The sequence below is a fragment of the Nelumbo nucifera genome, chromosome 2 (genome assembly GCF_055504915.1).
Source record: "Nelumbo nucifera cultivar China Antique chromosome 2, China Antique-T2T, whole genome shotgun sequence".
NCBI classification, from domain to species: Eukaryota; Viridiplantae; Streptophyta; class Magnoliopsida; order Proteales; family Nelumbonaceae; genus Nelumbo; species Nelumbo nucifera.
This window is the reverse complement of record NC_142650.1, coordinates 12510057-12527673: the sequence shown is the minus strand read 5'-3', so window position 1 is coordinate 12527673 and position 17617 is coordinate 12510057. Positions and strand designations below refer to the sequence as shown.

Genomic DNA, 17617 nt, shown 5'->3' with positions numbered 1-17617 from the left:
TGCCATGGGTCATGTTATTTAATCATACCATCTTAGTACTTCTGAAAAATATTCTAACTGAGGTTGACAATCGGAATCTTTTTAAATTTGCTTTTGTGCCAATTATTTAATTTATTCCATTTTTTAAAGAATTGCATGGCTTGCATCAGCTACTTGCTCTAGTTAATTGCATCATGATGTGGGCTTTATGGCATTTTCGTACTTGAATAGGAATATCTTGTTAATCAATATCTGGTCCTTGTACTTTTATGAGGAGTTTTCTTCTTTCTGGGTCCTGCAGACTCTGTTTCATGCATGTTTCTAGCATTGACTATTTCAGAAAGCTGTGATTACTGCTTGTTCAATTTATCTGCCAGGTTTTGGTTGGATATTTTAGGTCTGGTTCCAGGTGATTTTAATTGTCTGTGCTGAATAAGTTCTGGAGTTTAAAGAAATTTCTGATTAATTAGCTACTCTAAGTGGCATATTTACAGCTTAAGTATATTCAAAAGAATATGCACATAAAAATGTGACTCTCTTAGTTACACTCATTTTTATTCACTTTATCATATTTTTGCAGTTTCATCAGATCATCTATATATGTGCAAATACCATCTGAAAAATGCCTAAATGCTATATGGTATATACTGATTAAAAAAAGATGCTGGACTGTATATTGGGCTGTTGTTGTATCTTAATTATCTCTTTTGTTGGAACTTTTTTCTTTCTACATCCAACTTCTACAGGTGTATTCAAATACTCCTGCAGATTTTGACTTCAAACTTGAAAGGTAAATTGCCAGATTTCAGTAATTTATTTGCTTTTAAACTAGCATATGCCAAAAGGTTTATTTTTTTATATCACTTTGCAGTCTTGCCAAAGGATTCCAGTCTTTATCTGAGTTTGCAGAACACCTTGCTGCGACAGTGGATATAGTTTTCCCTGTTATACATGGCCGTTTTGGTGAAGATGGTGGAATCCAGGTTTTTTAAACACTGCAGTTACGCCAAGATAATATTTTTTGATGCGTCTAATGATTATAATTTCAAATTTCCCTCTTCTAGGAGCTTTTGGAGAAAGCAAATGTTCCATTTGTTGGAACAGCATCAAATGAATGTTGCCAAGCTTTTGACAAGGTAACACAAACCTATTATTTGAAAAGTTCAAATAATGTCTAGATAAATTAAAAAATTAAATATCATACCTATAATTGTAGAAAAGAAAAGCAAGTTGTCTTTAGTGACTGATCCCATAAATCTAAAAGGTCATGAATAAACAATCAAAAAAATAAAAAAAATAACCTACATAAGATGAGCTTTTCCACTTTCAGCTAGTCCTTTCTGCTGACAATATAACTAGAATTCTGATGAATGATCCCAATTTTCCAAATAAGAATTCAATGCATTCCAAACTATTACTTTCCATTGTTTGATCTAAATTTATTTACATGCTTATCAAAATTGGTTGTTATTATGAAACATTTTCACAATTCATTGTGCTTCACCTCTTGCTGTTATAAGATAAATCCATGTATTTCTTATATAATCGTCCATTGAAATAATGAAAAAACCACCTAGAACACCCATGACAACAGTAGCGGTTAGTCCACAAAAGAGTTGTAATGAATTAGATCATGATTTGGATCGATGTGATAACACAGGATATTAATCTCAAAGGTTACATCATTCTTCCTTCATAATAGATAGAATATGGATCCACTCATATTGGTTTTGACTGTTATCTAAGCTGATGGTATTAGTATGCATGCACATATTACCATATGGCTTTATGGTGTATTCATTATTACATCTTTAACAGGTTGTGGCATGAAAATTAATTTTAGTTAACTGGAATGCATTTTTCAATTAACTTTCTCAATGTTATACAATACACAATCTCATGGAAGGCATTTTACTTGATTTCAGTAATGATATATAATACCTAAATCCAATCCAAACAAAACGAACTAGAGTTGATACTAATTGGATTGCATTTAAATGTTGGCATATCCGGTCTGAATCTGATTTGTTGACAGCCTTTGCTATATTACCATATGGCTTTACGGTGTATTCATTATTACATCTTTAACAGGTTGTGGCATGAAAATTAATTTTAGTTAACTGGAATGCATTTTTCAATTAACTTTCTCAATGATATACAATACACAATCTTATGGAAGGCATTTTACTTGATTTCAGTAATGATATATAATACCTAAATCCAATCCAAACAAAACAAACTAGAGTTGATACTAATTGGATTGCATTTAAATGTTGGTATATCCGGTCTGAATCTGATTTGTTGACAGCCTTTGCTATATATTTCATCATGAAAACAGAAGAAGAACCAGTCCAATGACTTGGTAAAAGAGAGGATCTGGAGTGCTTAGAAAGTTGGCAGACTTTTCATTGAGTTTACTAGGAGATATAGATTTAATCAACTCTAGGAAGAAAACTTTCCAAGATTGGAAATTTAAATGTCAAGGCTGGATATGCTACAATTGAATTTGAACCTTATGACATTAGGACTTTGACTACTATTGCTACAAAAGTGAAGACTAGAAACTGTAGGAAAGAAGGAAAGGCTATTTGCTTCATAAGTGGTAGAGATAGTACACTTCGTCTTCCCCTTGCAGAGAGCAATGGGAAGATCATCAACAAAATTAGGAGTTGTAGTAACAACAATAGGAGGAGAAGTATCAACAACAGGAGTAGGTTCATCAGTGGTGGAAGGAGGCATACCTGGATCTATATCTGGTGAATTTGAAGCCTCAGATGGATCGACTGGAAGTTGCATGGGTTCTCCTATTGGTGCATGAAGAGTATTAGAATCAATCCTCTTATGTCGGCGTTTGAAAAAGAGTGGAATAACACATGGTGGAGTAGGCAAGGGGATAGGAGCTGGAGCTAGTAATGAAGAAGCCGGAGTAGGAATTGGAAGAGGAACAAGACACCATCTTTATAACACTCCTGAGTAACAACACTAGAGAAAAAAGGAGTGGAGTCAAAGAGGGTAACATCCATGGTAACATACCAACTCCTTCACACCGGATTACAACAAGGAAGACACACTTGGCTTTAGGATCAAGTTTAGTACGATGAGGACTGATGGTGCGTGATCTGGTAGCTCCCTGTTGGAGGACAGCTCGGACGCTAGACTATGTAGGTTTCTTGGTCGAGCTGCAAAGAAAGAGAGAAGATCAGAGTACTCGGGCTACTTTTACCCGGTGTGGGCACTCCGATGCTTAAGTTAGCGAGTTGGAGTTTTTGAGAGCTAGAAAGCAAGAGAGAGAGAGAGAGAGAGAGAGTAGGTCGTCTCTTACACCGACTTGAGGTCCTTCCTAGCTATTCGCAGTTCGGCCTACTGGGGTGGTGCCGAGGTTGCTGATGCAGTTGCGAAGCTGTTTTGCGATGCCACGTGTCATGATGTCATTGGAAGACCAAATTACCCCTCATCAATTGCCCCCACTCCCAAGTCCGGTGTAGTCAATCCGACGAGGGAGTAGTTTTCACTTGATGTGATTTGGTCCGTTCTTCATCCTCGTTTGTGGTCTAACCAATGGTTCGGGATCGGGTTGGTTCGGTTGGTTTGGCCTAGGCACAAGGTAGCGTATTGGGGACATGCGGATGCGACACAACCACTAGGTTGCGCAGATGGAAAAAACACGCTAAACTGATTTCTTCCTTGACCTAAGTAGTGGATAGCCGTTTCTAGATGACCTGGAGAGAGGGAATGAAGGACTCCGGGGAGGAAACTCTAAGTGAGCGAACGCAGGCAAGAGTGCAGGTCCTAGTGGTTCGGAAGTGCTCATAGCGATTTGGCTTCCCCTTGTGTACAACTTAGTCGAAGTGCTCATAGCGTAGATCGGCTAGACCAAGTCGCCAGGGCGAGTGGTCTCATTTTCACACTTGGTGAGTTTTGTAGTCTTAGTGGACATAGCTCAAAACTTCCGAACTCTTCATAAATAATACCTCAAGTTGTCGACGTTCCATGCACGCGTACCTGCCTCACCTCCAACGTTTCGAGCTCGTACGTACTCTCACCGATCACCATGAGAACTTTGTAGGGGCCTTCCTCGTTCGGACCTAGCCTTCCTACGCCCGGGCTCATGTACTATAACCTTCTTGAGTACTAGGTCGCCAACTCGAAATTGACGTCTCTTAACTTGGGTGTTATAATACCAAGTTACTTGTTGTTGGTATGTTGTAGTCTGAATATAGGCTAAGTCATGGACTTCTTCCACCAGGTCGAGGTTAGTCCGCAGCTCGTCCAAATTAGCAGCCTCATTGTACTTCTCGGACCGTAGGGTTGCCACCTCGATCTCGATTGGAATGATTGCCTCTGTCCTGTACGTTAGGTTGAAAGGAGTCTCCCTGGTCGTCATCTTGATAGCAGTTCGGTAGGCCCAGAGGACACTGGGCAGCTCGTCCACCCCCAAACCCTTAGCTTGGGAGAGCTGAGTTTTGAGTCCATGGAGTATCACCCTGTTCGCCACTTCGGCCTGACTGTTTGCTTGGGGATGGGCCACCGAGGTGAAGTTTTGTTGGATTCCCATCTTGGCACGCCAATTTTGGAACTTGATGTCTTTGAACTGCTTCCCATTGTCCAAAATCAGTACCTTGGGGAGTCCGAATCTGCAGACGATGCTATTCCAGAAAAAGTTTTGCACATTCTGAGCTATGATGGATACCTGCAGATTGGCTTCCACCCACTTCATAAAGTAGTCAACCGCGATGAACAAGAACCTCCTCTGCCCGGTCGTAGGTGGAAAGGGACCGAGGATATCTACCCCCCCACTATGAAAATGGCCATGAGCTAGTAAGGTACCTCAAGTCGGTAGCAGGTTGGTTTGATATGTTGGCATGCCTTTGGCACTTGTTGCACTTTCGAACTAATTCTAGTGTGTCTGCCTTCATCGTGGGCCAATAATAGCCTTGTCATAGCACCTCTTGGGCGAGCGCCTTGCCCCCAGGTGTCCTTCATGGATCTCGCGTAGCACCTGGCTCGCTTTAGTTGGGCGCAAGCAACGTAGGTAGGGGAGCGTGAATGACCTGCGATATAGTTGCTCGCCTATGATTACATAGGGAGTTGACTGCTGCTCCACCCTCCGATCTGCATTACACTCTGCAGGTAGGGTCCTGTGGCGCAGATAATCAACGAGCAGATCCATCCAGCTTGTCTTTTCAGCCAAAATAGGAGCGGCCTCTTCTGCCACCCTTTCTATGCTAGGTTGTGGCAGTTCTTCAATGAAGACCGTTCTCTTCGTAGTGTCCGTCACATCGGCCAGCTTCGAGAGTGCATTGGCTTTAGTGTTCTCGGACCTCGGCACTTGCTGTATGTACCAAGAGTGGAAGTTGAGCAGGAGCTCCCTAACCTTGGCCAGGTAGGCCGGCATGGCAGACTCCCGAGCCTCATATTTCCCATTCACTTGGTTTACCACTAGTTGCGAGTCGCTGCACACCACGAGATGTCTCGCGCGACCTCCTTTGCTAGCAGTAGCCCGACTATCAGCACCTTGCACTCGGCTTCATTGTTCGACGCTTGGAACATGAACCAGAGAGCATACTCCGGCTTCACCTCGCAAGGTCCATAGAGTATCAATCCAGCTCTGCTCCCGCGTTGGTTGGATGAGCTGTCCACATGGGGGATCCAGGGCCCCTCGTCCCAAGTCGGGCCGGGGGCCGCACTGGTTGACGCCTCCAAGGTGGTCACGACTCACGAGCTCGACAACTTCAGGGGTCGGCATGCTGAACGTGTACTCGGCGATGAAGTCAACCAAGACCTGCGCCTTAATTGCTGGGCATGGCTCGAACCGAATGTCGTACTCACTGAGCTCGATTACTCATTTTGTTAGCCTACCCGAGACCGTAGACTTCTCGAGGACTTGCTTTAGGGGTCAATCGGTTAAGACCACGACGGTATGGGCTTGAAAGTAATGACGCAACTTTTGGGCTGCTAGCACCAACGAGAATGCTGGCTTCTCGATGTTTGGGTACCTATTCTCCGTGGCGTGCAGGACTTTACTCACGTAGTAGACAGGTCGCTACAATTTTTCTACCTCTCGGATTAGGACCGAGCTGACTACTTCGCCATTGCAGAGATGTAGAGTTTGAGATCGTCCTCGAGTTTTGGCTTGGTTAACAAAGGTGGCGAACTGAGGTACCTCTTGAGCTCATCAAATGCGAGCTGGCACTCCTCAAACCACTCGAAGTCTTGGTTCTTTTTTATGGCCTTTAAGAATGGAAGGCACAACCCAGCCGAGTTAGACATAAACCGGTTCAGGGCGGCTATCCGACCTGTTAGCCTTTGAGCTTTTTTAATTGCCCTTGGGGGTCTCATATCTAGGATGGCCTGGATTTTATCCGGGTTGGCTTCGATGCTACGTCGGTTCATTATGTACCCGAGGAACTTGCTTGACGTGACCCCGAAGTCACACTTGTTCGGGTTGAGTTTCATGTTGTATTTTCTTAGAATTTCAAAAACACAATTAAGATCGAAAATCAAAGAATTTGAAAACTGGGTTGTCACTACCATATCATCAACATAGGCTTTAATTTTATTTCCAATTAAATCAGAAAAATTTTATTTACAAGGCATTGGTAGGTCGCTCCAGTGTTTTTTAAACCAAAGGGCATAACTTTATAACAGTACAAGCCCACCTCGGTTACAAAAGTAGTCTTTCTTCATCGGCCTGATCCATTTGGATTTTGTTGTAGTCGGAGTATGGATCCATGAAACTCAACAGTTCGAACCCTGAGGTCGTGTTTACCAAGTGGTCAATTCTAGGGAATGGGAAACTACCCTTTGGATAGGCTCGGTTGAGGTTGGTGTAGTCGACGCACATGCGCTAGTTGTCGTTGGCTTTCTTCACGAGCACTAGGTTGGCAATCCATCTCGGGTATTGGACCTCTCTAACAAAGTTTGTTGTGAAGAGCTTCTCGACCTCCTCACCGCTCTTGAGCGAGGTTCCTCTTCCTCTACTGGACTAGTTTGACTAAAGGGTCAACATTTAGCCTATGAGTTATGACAGAGGGGCCTATGCCGGGCATTTCCACTACCGACCAAGCAAAAACATCTATATTTTTAATTAAAAAACTTACCAGGTTAGAGTGCAGTGGTTCCGTGAGGCAAGCTCCGATCTGCACAGTCTTCTTGGGGTCGGTATCTGAGACCGGCACTAGGACGGTGTCCTCCATGGGGCAAGCTTTCTCGCCACTGTTTTTTGGTGGTGGCTCCAAGTCGATGTCGACGGCCTGCTTTCCTTTGCCCTTTAGTGCGACTACGTAACACTTGAGAGACTCAAGCTGATTGCCTCACACCACTCCTACTCCATAACTTGTTGGAAACTTCATCGATAGATAGTAGGTCGACACTACTGCTCAGAGGGCGTGCAAGATAGGTTGGCCCAGAATGGCGTTGTAGTGCGAGGGGGTTGCAACCACTAGGAAATTGTGAATGAAACGCACTGAGTTCGGCGCTGAGCCCAGCGTTACTGGCACCCTCACCTGGCCTAGGGGCCGGACTACTTCTCCGTTGAAGGCAACCAGGGGGATGTCAATCGGTTGCAAGTCCTTCCTCTTGAGCTCCATTTGCTCAAGTGCCTTCAGGAAAATGATGTCGGTTGTGCTTTCAGAGTCGACCTGAATCCACTTTACCTTGAAGTCATTTATGACTAACTTGACTACGAGGGCGTCATCGTGTGGATACTGGATCCCGCGAGCGTCATCCTCGATAAAGTAAATTACTTCCTCCACATGAGGGCACTTCAACGGGTTCTCGTCCTCATGCTCGAGCTCCCGAACTGAATTTTTTCCTTCCGAGGTACTCCATCTTGCTACTGTGGACCCTCCCATGATCATGTTAATAACACTACGGATGGGCCACTTTGTTGCTAGTGGGTTTCGGGGAGGCTGGTCTCTATTTTGATACCTGCTCGATTGTGGCATTTCTCTTGGTAGGTTGGCTCCGATCCTCCCGCTTGATGAACTGCTTCAAATAACCTCAGTGGATCAACTCCTCAATCTCGTTCTTGAGGTTGTGGCGGTTCTCTGTGTTGTGGCCGATGTCCCTATGGAAGTGGCAATATTTGTTGGGGTTCTTGTTGGTAAGGCCTTCTTTCATCCGAGGTGGCCATCTGACATATTTGGCTGTCTTAATCCGCATTAGTATTTCCTCCGCGTTTAGTGCGGTGTAGTTTCGGTTCTAGACTGGGGGAGTGCGAGAATGCTATCCCGAGGACCTGCCACTTCTGTACGGAGACCTACTTCTTCTCTGCGGCGGCCTACTGCGATGGTTGCCGGGGGACCTGCTACGCCTCGGTGGCTTACTCTTCCGAAGCTGTTTGCTGCTCCCTGGCTTGTCCTCTGACCTCTTCTGCTTGTTGCTTAGCTCCAACCGGGATTCGAGCGCTTCTTCGGCCTTTGTAAACTTGGCCTCTTGGTTGAAGAACTCCATGGAGGCCGGAAAGTTCAACTTGACCTCCCAACACAAGTCGGGATGTCGGATGTCGTTGATCGCTGCGGTGAGTTGGACGATTGGGTCGAGGTTGGGAATCTGAAGTTGCTCCAAGGTTGAATCGTTTGATGTAGTCCCGGTGCTTCTTGTCAGGTCGCTAGACGACATTCAACAAACAGGTCACTGACTTCGGGCACCGCTTGCTCGTCGCAAAGTGCGTAGTAAACAAGTCGGTGAACTGGTTCCAACTCTTTATAGAGCCAGCGGCTAGCCCCGAATACCACATCCGAGTTGTGCCCCGGAAGGTGGTTGGGAAGGCCATGCAAAGGCTTGCGTCATTTGCCCCATGTAGCTGCATCATGGGTTGGAAACTGTTGAGGTGGTCGATCGGGTCGGTTGTTCTGTCATAGGATTCCAGGCTATGGGCCTTGAAGTCTTTCGATCACGGGGCCATGAGGATCTCCATAGCTAGTGGCGATGTTCAAGACATTGATTGTGTCGATCTGGCTCACCTCCTTTTCTTCTTGTTTCTTTTCCGCCTCATTGTCATTCGGAGCGAGGCGATTTGTTCCTGTAACATGGCGTGTGCATTTGCGACGCCTTCTCCAGGACCCTTTTATCGAGCTGGTAGCCTCGGTCCCGATCGGTGCTATGGCCCGACTTTGTTCCTCTACCAGGACCTGGTTCTGTTCTTCAGAACGACGAGGTGGGTCAAGTATCGGGTTTTGATTCTGGTTGCCGGGCTGCAGGTTCTGATTTTGGTCGGTGTTCTGCCCAGTGGTCTGATCTCGCTGGTGTTGTTGTTGCTGTTGTTGCTGTTGCATCCTAGCTAGGGCGGCAAAGCGTCATTCCTATGTCCTCATCTGCAGGTTTATCCTGCGGACGTACTGCATCAATTCATTGAACTGGCGTGCCTCGATCCTGATAGGAACCGCTGAGGGCTCAACCGGAGGGAGAGGTGTGTTCATGTTAGGCAGAGGAAAGTTGGGATCCTGCATGGCAGGGATGCCTGATAAGGTCAAGGACACGATAAATTGCCCAATAATCACAGAGGGGATCTCAGGGTGCATTGCAGGTTGGTCCTGCCCCCCTGTGACCGAGTTGTTGACGGGAGTGTTACTGGATGATGCCATTGAAGATCTACATCTACTTAAAAGGGAGGTGTGTGAGTACGACTTTTGTACAGCGTTTCCCATAGACGATGCCAATTGATGGTGCGCGATCTAGTAGCTCCCTACTGGAGGACAACTTGGACGCTGGACTCTGTAGGTCGCTTAGTTGAGCTGCAAAGAAAGAGAAAAGATCAGAGTATCCGGGCCACTTTTACCCGGTGTGGGCACTCCGATGCTTAAGTCAGCGAGTTGGAGTTTTTGAGAGCTAGAAAGCAAGAGAGATAGAGAGCTAGAGAGCTTGAGTGCTAAATCGCGCGTACCTCATGAGGTTGGAGGTGAGGCCCTTGTATAGGCGAGCTGTCGTAAGTCTCACGAAATGTGTCTGAGATCTTTGGCTTGTTCGGTTCGGAGGTGGTTCCATGCCTGGAGGTGGACTCCGTGTAAGCAGGTAATGTCTATACAATCCTGTCCGAAACGGGTGGTGTGATAACCAACTCTTCCAATGTGGCACCATAATCTTAGGGAATTCGGAGGCGATTGACCACTTAAGGGGGAGGTCGCTCAGCACGTCAAGTAGGTCACTAACCAGGGCCAGGGCTGTTCGGTGGAAGCAGGTCGCCTCTTACACCGACCTGAGGTCCTGCCTAGCTATTCGCAGCTCGGCCTATCGGGGTGGTGCCGAGGTCGTTGACGCAGTTGCGAAGTGTCCAAAGTGGTTTGCTTATGTGGTGCTGAGGTGTCAACCAGCTGTTTTGCGATGCCGTGTGTCATGATGTCATTGGAGGGCCAAATTACCCATCATCAAGGACCAAGTATGTGAACAAAGAAAGTACACCCAAATGCTCTCAAAGGAATATGAAACAACTCCCCCTCGGGAAAAAGAAGACCATGTGGTGTCTTAAACCCAAGAATACATGAAGACATATAGTTAGTTAATCAAGACGACAACAATATACACTATACACCCCATCGCCCCAAAGCTAAACTAGAATAAATGAATATATCATGATACTCCACGCCATCTCAAGTATATGTCGGTTTTTTCTTTTTGCTATTCCATTTTGCTGAGGAGAATATACACAACTACTTTGATAAACAACCTCATGTTCCAACCATTAAGCTGCTAAATCTTTTCCAAAGCACACTTTTGCATTATCTGATCTGAATGTTTTTGTGCTCACTCTAAATTGTGTGAGAATCATCTAATGAAACTATCTTACTAAAGTAGGCACCTCATCCTGTGAAAACATCAATTAAATCCAGGAGAACTAAGTATGACCATCCACAAACAAAAGGAAATATCGATAACCACCCATAGAGGGAACAAAGTAGGGACCCCAAACACAATGATTTAAAAGGCATGCTTAGGTGAACAAGGGAGGCACATTTTAGGGTATGTGCCTCGCCTAGGTCCCAAGCACAACACCTAGTGTGCCTAGGTGAACAAGCATCAATTAAATCCAGGAGAACTAAGTATGACCATCCACAAACAAAAGGAAATATCGATAACCACCCATAGAGGGAACAAAGTAGGGACCCCAAACACAATGATTTAAAAGGCATGCTTAGGTGAACAAGCGAGGCACATTTTAGGGTATGTGCCTCGCCTAGGTCCCAAGCACAACACCTAGTGTGCCTAGGTGTGCGCTTGGTGCACCTTGCGCTTCAACCCAAGTGCGCTTTGAAAATCCCCTATTTGCTAATGTTGCTCATTCATTCATCCTAATAAAAGATATTTTTATAGGGATTAAGATTTAAGACAATATGGACTTTTTGTGTTGGCCGGAAGGTGGCTCGTAGAATTAGAAATGCATAATGTTTAACATCTCATTAGCTATTTGAAGTAATTCAATTGGGAAAAAATATAAAGAGATTGAGAGTTCTAAGTGCTTGAATATGTTTTATATGTTATGCTTGGTTTTATTTTTAAACTTTCATTTTAAATATGTATTACATGTTATGTTTATGTATTTTAATTTGAGATAATAGGTTTTTTTAAAACATTTATTTTAAAATTTTAGTTTGTATTTTTAATTAATCTTATGTTTAATATTTATAATATTTTTGCATTTTTGATTTTTTTTGGCATTTGTTGAAAATTTAACAATTTTTTTTTTTGCATTTGTACGCCTTGCTTCGGAAAGGCATGTGTCTTGCCTTACACTTAAAACACTTTCCAAACATTAGTATGAACAATGCCAAAAGTAGAAAAACTCATTTTATTACTTGAAGCAAAAGAATGTTTACAATGTTTAGCAAGTTCACAACTTTCAAGTACTAGACAAAACACCTAATCGATTCAACAATTTTGGAAACAAAACACTAAGAGAATCAAAAGACAAATGCCCTAACTCACAAACTCTAACCCATTACTAGTGCTGCTTACATGGTGACTTTGATAGCTGGGGAGTGCATCCTGAAGGTAGATTCCATGCACCTCACGATCACTCCCAATCATCCTCCCTGACTCTAGATCCTGAAAAACACAATGGTTAGAAAGAAACATCACAGTGCAATTCAAAGTTTTTGTCAAGCTATTCCCAGATAAAAGATTAGTATGTAACTTGGGAATATGCATGTGTCTTGGATCTTTAGTCACCTTTTTATTGATTTCCTCTTCTTATTTTAGGCTTGCATAGTAGTGGGTGGGCTTTGGCGCAACGGTTGGATTGCTCCATTGCGACATAGGTGACCAGGGTTCAAATCTTGGAAACAACCTCTTTGTATGTGTATGGGTAAGGTTGTGTACATAGTCCCTCCCTAAACCTTGCGTTGGCAGGAGCCTTGTGCACTAGGCTGCCCTTTTCATCTTAAGCTTGCATAGTCTGGGGTTGGTGATTTTGTTTTATAAGGTAACATAATAGTTTACACTAAAATATTACAAAATAAAAAATAGAAAAAACTCAAACAGAAGAAAATTTGAGAAATGCTGATCTTATGGGAAAATGATGTCTAGTATTTCTGGATTTTTATTATTTTTTAGAACAGCACAACTAGTAGAGTAGTTTCATAATCCAAGCCCCAGGTTCCACCCTGAGTTGTCAATTTTTCTATTGTCAGATATTTACGTTTGAGTTCCTAACCTTTTTATCTGTGTACCAATTGTGGAACACATCTGATGCTTCTCAGTATTTGGAAGTTTCTATATATGTTTCATTGTCATAAATATAGTTTGGCTTCCTTTTTGTTATCTGATGCCTTCTTATTTTTGAATAACTGGCAGTATGATGCCTCCCTGGAGCTCAACAGACAAGGATTTGTTACCATACCTAGTTTTCTTGTGCAGGTGGGTCTTAAACATATATCAGTATTTGATAACAATTAAACAATTATCTCAATTTGGCATCTCTTGTATAACATTTCATTAATTAACATGTTTTTTTTGATAAATAAAAGTTCATTAAAATTTCATTGATATAAAAAAGGATAAGCAACTGTTACAAGCATCCCATAGGGAGGCACGAGGTGAAGCCTCACTCCTAAAGAGAAAACAGCAAGAAATTTATGTGTGCCCAAAACAACTGAGCCCTCATTTTTTTTTGATCAGTAACAAAAACATCAATTTATTAAGGATAAAGATAATTGCAGCATTTCGGGAAGAATAAAAAGGCTTAGTTCTCCCAAAAAGAACAAAAATAACAATTACTATAAGTCCCAAACATCTGTTCCCTTCCCACCCCTGTTTTGCCAAAGTATCTGCAAAGGCATTTGCTGTCCTCTTCACCCACTGAAACTGAACCTCCAACCCCCTAGTTAGCCACTTAGCCTCCCTTCTCTCATTTGCAAACTTCCAAAGTCCACTGTACTTCTGTAACCAACTTAGAACCAGCTTTGAGTCTCCTTCAACAATTAGCCTCTGGATATTTAGCTCCTTCATCTTCCTTGGTCCTTCCATTAAAGCACATGCCTCAGCTCTGAGAGAGTCACCACTCCCAATGGGGCCTGAATACAATGCAATCACCTTCCATTCTCATCTCTGAATACACCACTAGCACCAGAGGGCCCTGGATTGCCCTTACCGCTGCCATCAAAATTTAATTTTATAAACCCTGGAGCTGGTGGAGACCATAGAGGACAGGCAACTGATGGAAAAGGAGCAGAGTTTGCCACTTCGAACCAGCCATTCAGCAGCATATCTGTAGAGACATCAGCAAACAGGTCCAAGGACTTCATCCAATGCTCCGCCCTAACCACTATTACCTCAATGGTACTTTCTTTATTCCTTTCCTTATCAGAAAAGGTCCTTGAGTTCATTTTTTCCCATAAAGTCCAGCAAATGGCAGCCCTCACACACCTCCACATAATCCTACTCATTTTCTTTGGCCATCTAAGGAAAGAAGTAGCAAACAAGCTTTGTATATTTGGCGGGGGGATCCACTTGCAACCAAATAAAGAGACAAGTTCCATATATTAGAAGCAAAAGGGCAAGAAATTAGTAAGTGGTAGCAGCTTTCACCATTAACCTTGCAGAGGGTGCACCAACTTGGGGACAAGCACCAATTAGGCCTTTTCCTTTGGAGTAGGTCACAAGTGTTGCATCGTTCCAAGAAGGCTTCCCAACAAAAAGCTCCAATCCTTGGAGGGGTCGGCTCACCCCAGGTTTTCTTGACTGGTCACTAGAGCTATAAATGATGGTGGTCTTGGCTTGGGTAACTTGCAGAAGAAGAATGAAGCTTTGTTTGGGAAATGGTTATGGAGACTGACAAAGGAAAGGGATAATCTGTGTGCTAAAATAATCCTAAGTATTCATTGGCAAGTGGCAGATGGCTGGGACACAGGTGTTTCATCTAGGGCCACAAGATGTTCTCCCTGGAAGTCTATTCATGCTATTCTTCCATCCTTCATTCCTTTTATCAGGTATGACCTTTGCTCTAGTAATTCTGTGAGGTTTTGGGAACATATTTGGGTGGGTGACACACATTTGAAAGAGCAGTTCCCTTCTTTGTTTTCTCTCTCAAGGTTTAAAAATGAGCTTGTTGCTACCTTCCTAACCTTTTCTAATTCTGCCCCTGATTGGAACCCGGGCTTTCGAAGGGTTCTTAGAGACTCTGAATTGGATTCCATTTCTAATTTGCTCAAGATTTTGGATGAGGTAGTTGTTGACCCCTCTATATTGGACAGTAGGAATTGGGCTCCTACTCCCTCGGGTATCTTTTCTTGTTCTTCTTTTTTCAAGGAATTAACCCATTCCCAATCGGCCCTTGATTTTCCTTTCCCGGTTGACCAATTCCTCCCAGAGTAGGTGTTTTTTGCTGGGAAACTATCCTAGGAAAGTGTAATACTTGTGACTTACTTCAAAAGAAAAGCTCGAGTTGGTGTTTATCCCCGCATTGGTGCATCTTATGTAATAAGAATGGTGAGAGCTGTTATCACTTATTAGTTTCCTGTCCTTTTGTATCAGAAATCTGGTTTTGGTTTTTTCTCTCTTTTTTAGTTGCAGGTGGCCCACTCCCCCAAGTGTGCAAAGCTTGTTTAACTCTGCTCCAGTGAGGGGTTTAAAAAAGAGAGGTAAGATCTTGTGGAGATGTGTAAGAGCAGTTGTATGCTGGATAGTGTGGGAAGAAAGAAATCAACGAACTTTCCAGGAAAAATAAAAGAACAAAGAAGCCATCATTGATTTAATCTATGTTAGGGTGGTTCATTGGGTCAAGTCTATGAAGCTATTTGAAGGATTTTCAGCAGGAGATGTCATTAGAAATTGGAAATAAGTAGCCTGGTCTTTTCGGTTGATTAATTCCCCTGTTCCAACTTGGACTCCTCCAACTTTGGGGTTCACTAAATTGAATTTTGATGGTAGTAGCGAAGGAAACCCAGGCCCTTCAGGTATAGGTGGAGTGTTTAGGGACAAAGAAGGTCGAATTACGGCCACGTTTCCAGGCCCTATAGGTTGGGGGGATTCTTTGAGAGCTGAAATTTTAGCAGTTTTAGAAGGAATAAAAACAGCCAAACAGCTGAATATTAGGAAATTGCTGGTGGAGGGCGATTCTGGATTGTCTATTAATTGGCTGCAGAAGGAAGATGTTAATTTGTCGAAGTTCTCGAATGAAGAAAAAGAAAATTAACCAGCTCACTCAAGACATGCAAATTCAGTTTTAGTGGTCCAAGAGGAGTGCCAATGCTTTCGTAGACTCTTTAGCTAAACAAGGGGTGGGAAGAGCTAGTTTCTTTTGGGCTGTGTTGTAATTTGATGTTTACTTTTAGGGTGGGGTAAGGGATTTTACCCCCTTCCTGTTGTATCCTCTACCATCTCCTTTTATTAATAAAACAACTGATCCCTCATTACCCCTTGCTTAGCTAAAGAATCAGCCAAAGTATTAGCTTTCCTCCCCACCCATTGTATAACTAGATTCATATGTTGTGTTAGCCATTTTAATTTCTTCATTTCACCTCTATAGCACCATATCACTGAATCCAAATTATTTAGCCAACCCACCACCACCTTGGAGTCCCCTTCTATCACCAAGTTCTCCAAATTCATCTCTTTTGCTATCTGAACACTTTGTAAGACTGCATACAGTTCAGCTTTCAACGAGTCTCCATTCCCCACTGGTCCTGAATAGAGTGCTACTAAATTTCCTTCCTTATCTTTTATGGCCTCTAATTGCAGGACCTGGGTTACCTTAACTGCTTCCATCAAAATTTAGTTTCAAAAAACCTTCAAATGGAGGTACGAACCAACCTTGTTTTAACCTTCTGCATTGAGCTTGAAGCCACTGACTCCAAATATCATCAAAGGAGTACTATCTAAACAAATCCAAAGTTAGTAGCCAATGTATAACTCTAGCCATTACATAATCTATAATTGGTTGTTTGCTTCTCTCTTTTTTTTTGGATCAATAACAATAGATTTCATTAAATAGTAGTAAACTTACAAAGAAGAGGAGCTAAGGTATCTTAACTCCCTAGAAGTTGGGAATGCACCCAAACTAATAAAAACAACAATTACAACTGAGCCCAAAACCCAGAAACCCTATTAACCCCTTGCCTAGCTAATCCATTAGCAAAGGTGTTTGCATTTCTCTTTACCCAAGAACACTGAACTTCTATATTCTTGATCAGCCATTTGAACTTTCTCTTTTCATTACTGTAGCTCCACATCTTAGAAGTGTCTTCTTTTAGCCAGACCACTATGACCACAAAATCTCCCTCTATAATCAATTTCTTGACATTTAGATCTTTAGCCCTTTGTATCCCTTCTAAAGCTGCTAACACCTCAGCCCTCAAAGAGTCTCCCACTCCAATTGGGCTAGAGAACATAGCTATTACATTACCTTTCTCATCTCTTAACACCCCCCAATACTCGAAGGCCCTGGATTCCCCATGCTACTGCCATCAAAATTCAGTTTGATAAAACCAGGAGGTGGAGGGTTCCATGTGAGATTCGAGGTTTTCTTAATTGAGACTGACCTAGCAATTTCTTTCCATTTTGTTAACATATCATCTGTTGAAAAATCTGTGAACTCATCCATTGCTTTCAGCCAGTGTATTACTCTTATATGAATCACTTCTAGCATAGTTTCCAAACCTCTCTCCTCTTTTGAAAATATCCTTGAATTTCTTTCTTCCCATATTGTCCAACAAACAACAACTCTCGCACATCTCCACATGATTCTTGATCTTTTTGTTGGGCAGTCAAGAGAAGAAGAGGAAAACAAGCTTTGCACATTTCTTGGGGAGATCCACCTACACTCAAACAAAGAAGCAAACCATTCCCAATTTTTTTTTTGCCAAAACACAGGATATTAGTAAGTGGTAACCAGAGTCACCAGCAACTTTGCAAAGAACACACCAGTGTGGAGATAAACAGCTATTGGGTCTTTTTCTTTGAAGTAAATCACCTGTGTTAACTCTTTCTAGGAAAGCTTCCCAATAGAAACTCCCAACCCTCGAAGGTATAGGTTGACACCACACTTCCTTGACAGGGAATGACAAGCCAAATAGGAATTTCCGGTTGTATTAGGGATTTAAAGAAGGAGGCACAAGTAAAGGATCTGGAAGGAGACAAAGTCCAAATCCTACTATCTGTTTTTGTAGGCTCCAAGAAAACCCCATCAAGAATGGACAAGATAGTT

General features: G+C 42.8%; 1 protein-coding gene across 8 annotated transcripts in view; it reads left to right on the top strand.

Annotated features, from left to right (window-relative positions):
• Window positions 1–17617, top strand: part of LOC104597236 (D-alanine-D-alanine ligase family) — a 129749-nt gene that overhangs the window by 2729 nt on the left and 109403 nt on the right. For all 8 annotated transcript variants that reach the window (XR_016082475.1, XR_016082476.1, XR_016082477.1 and 5 more), the window contains exons 3-6: window positions 726–769; window positions 851–962; window positions 1044–1115; window positions 12769–12831. Coding sequence is in view for 5 of the 8 variants with exons in the window: in XM_010258681.3 (XP_010256983.1) it covers window positions 726–769; window positions 851–962; window positions 1044–1115; window positions 12769–12831 (291 nt within the window). In the remaining 3 variants the exon portion in view is untranslated. The remainder of the gene's footprint in view (window positions 1–725; window positions 770–850; window positions 963–1043; window positions 1116–12768; window positions 12832–17617) is intronic.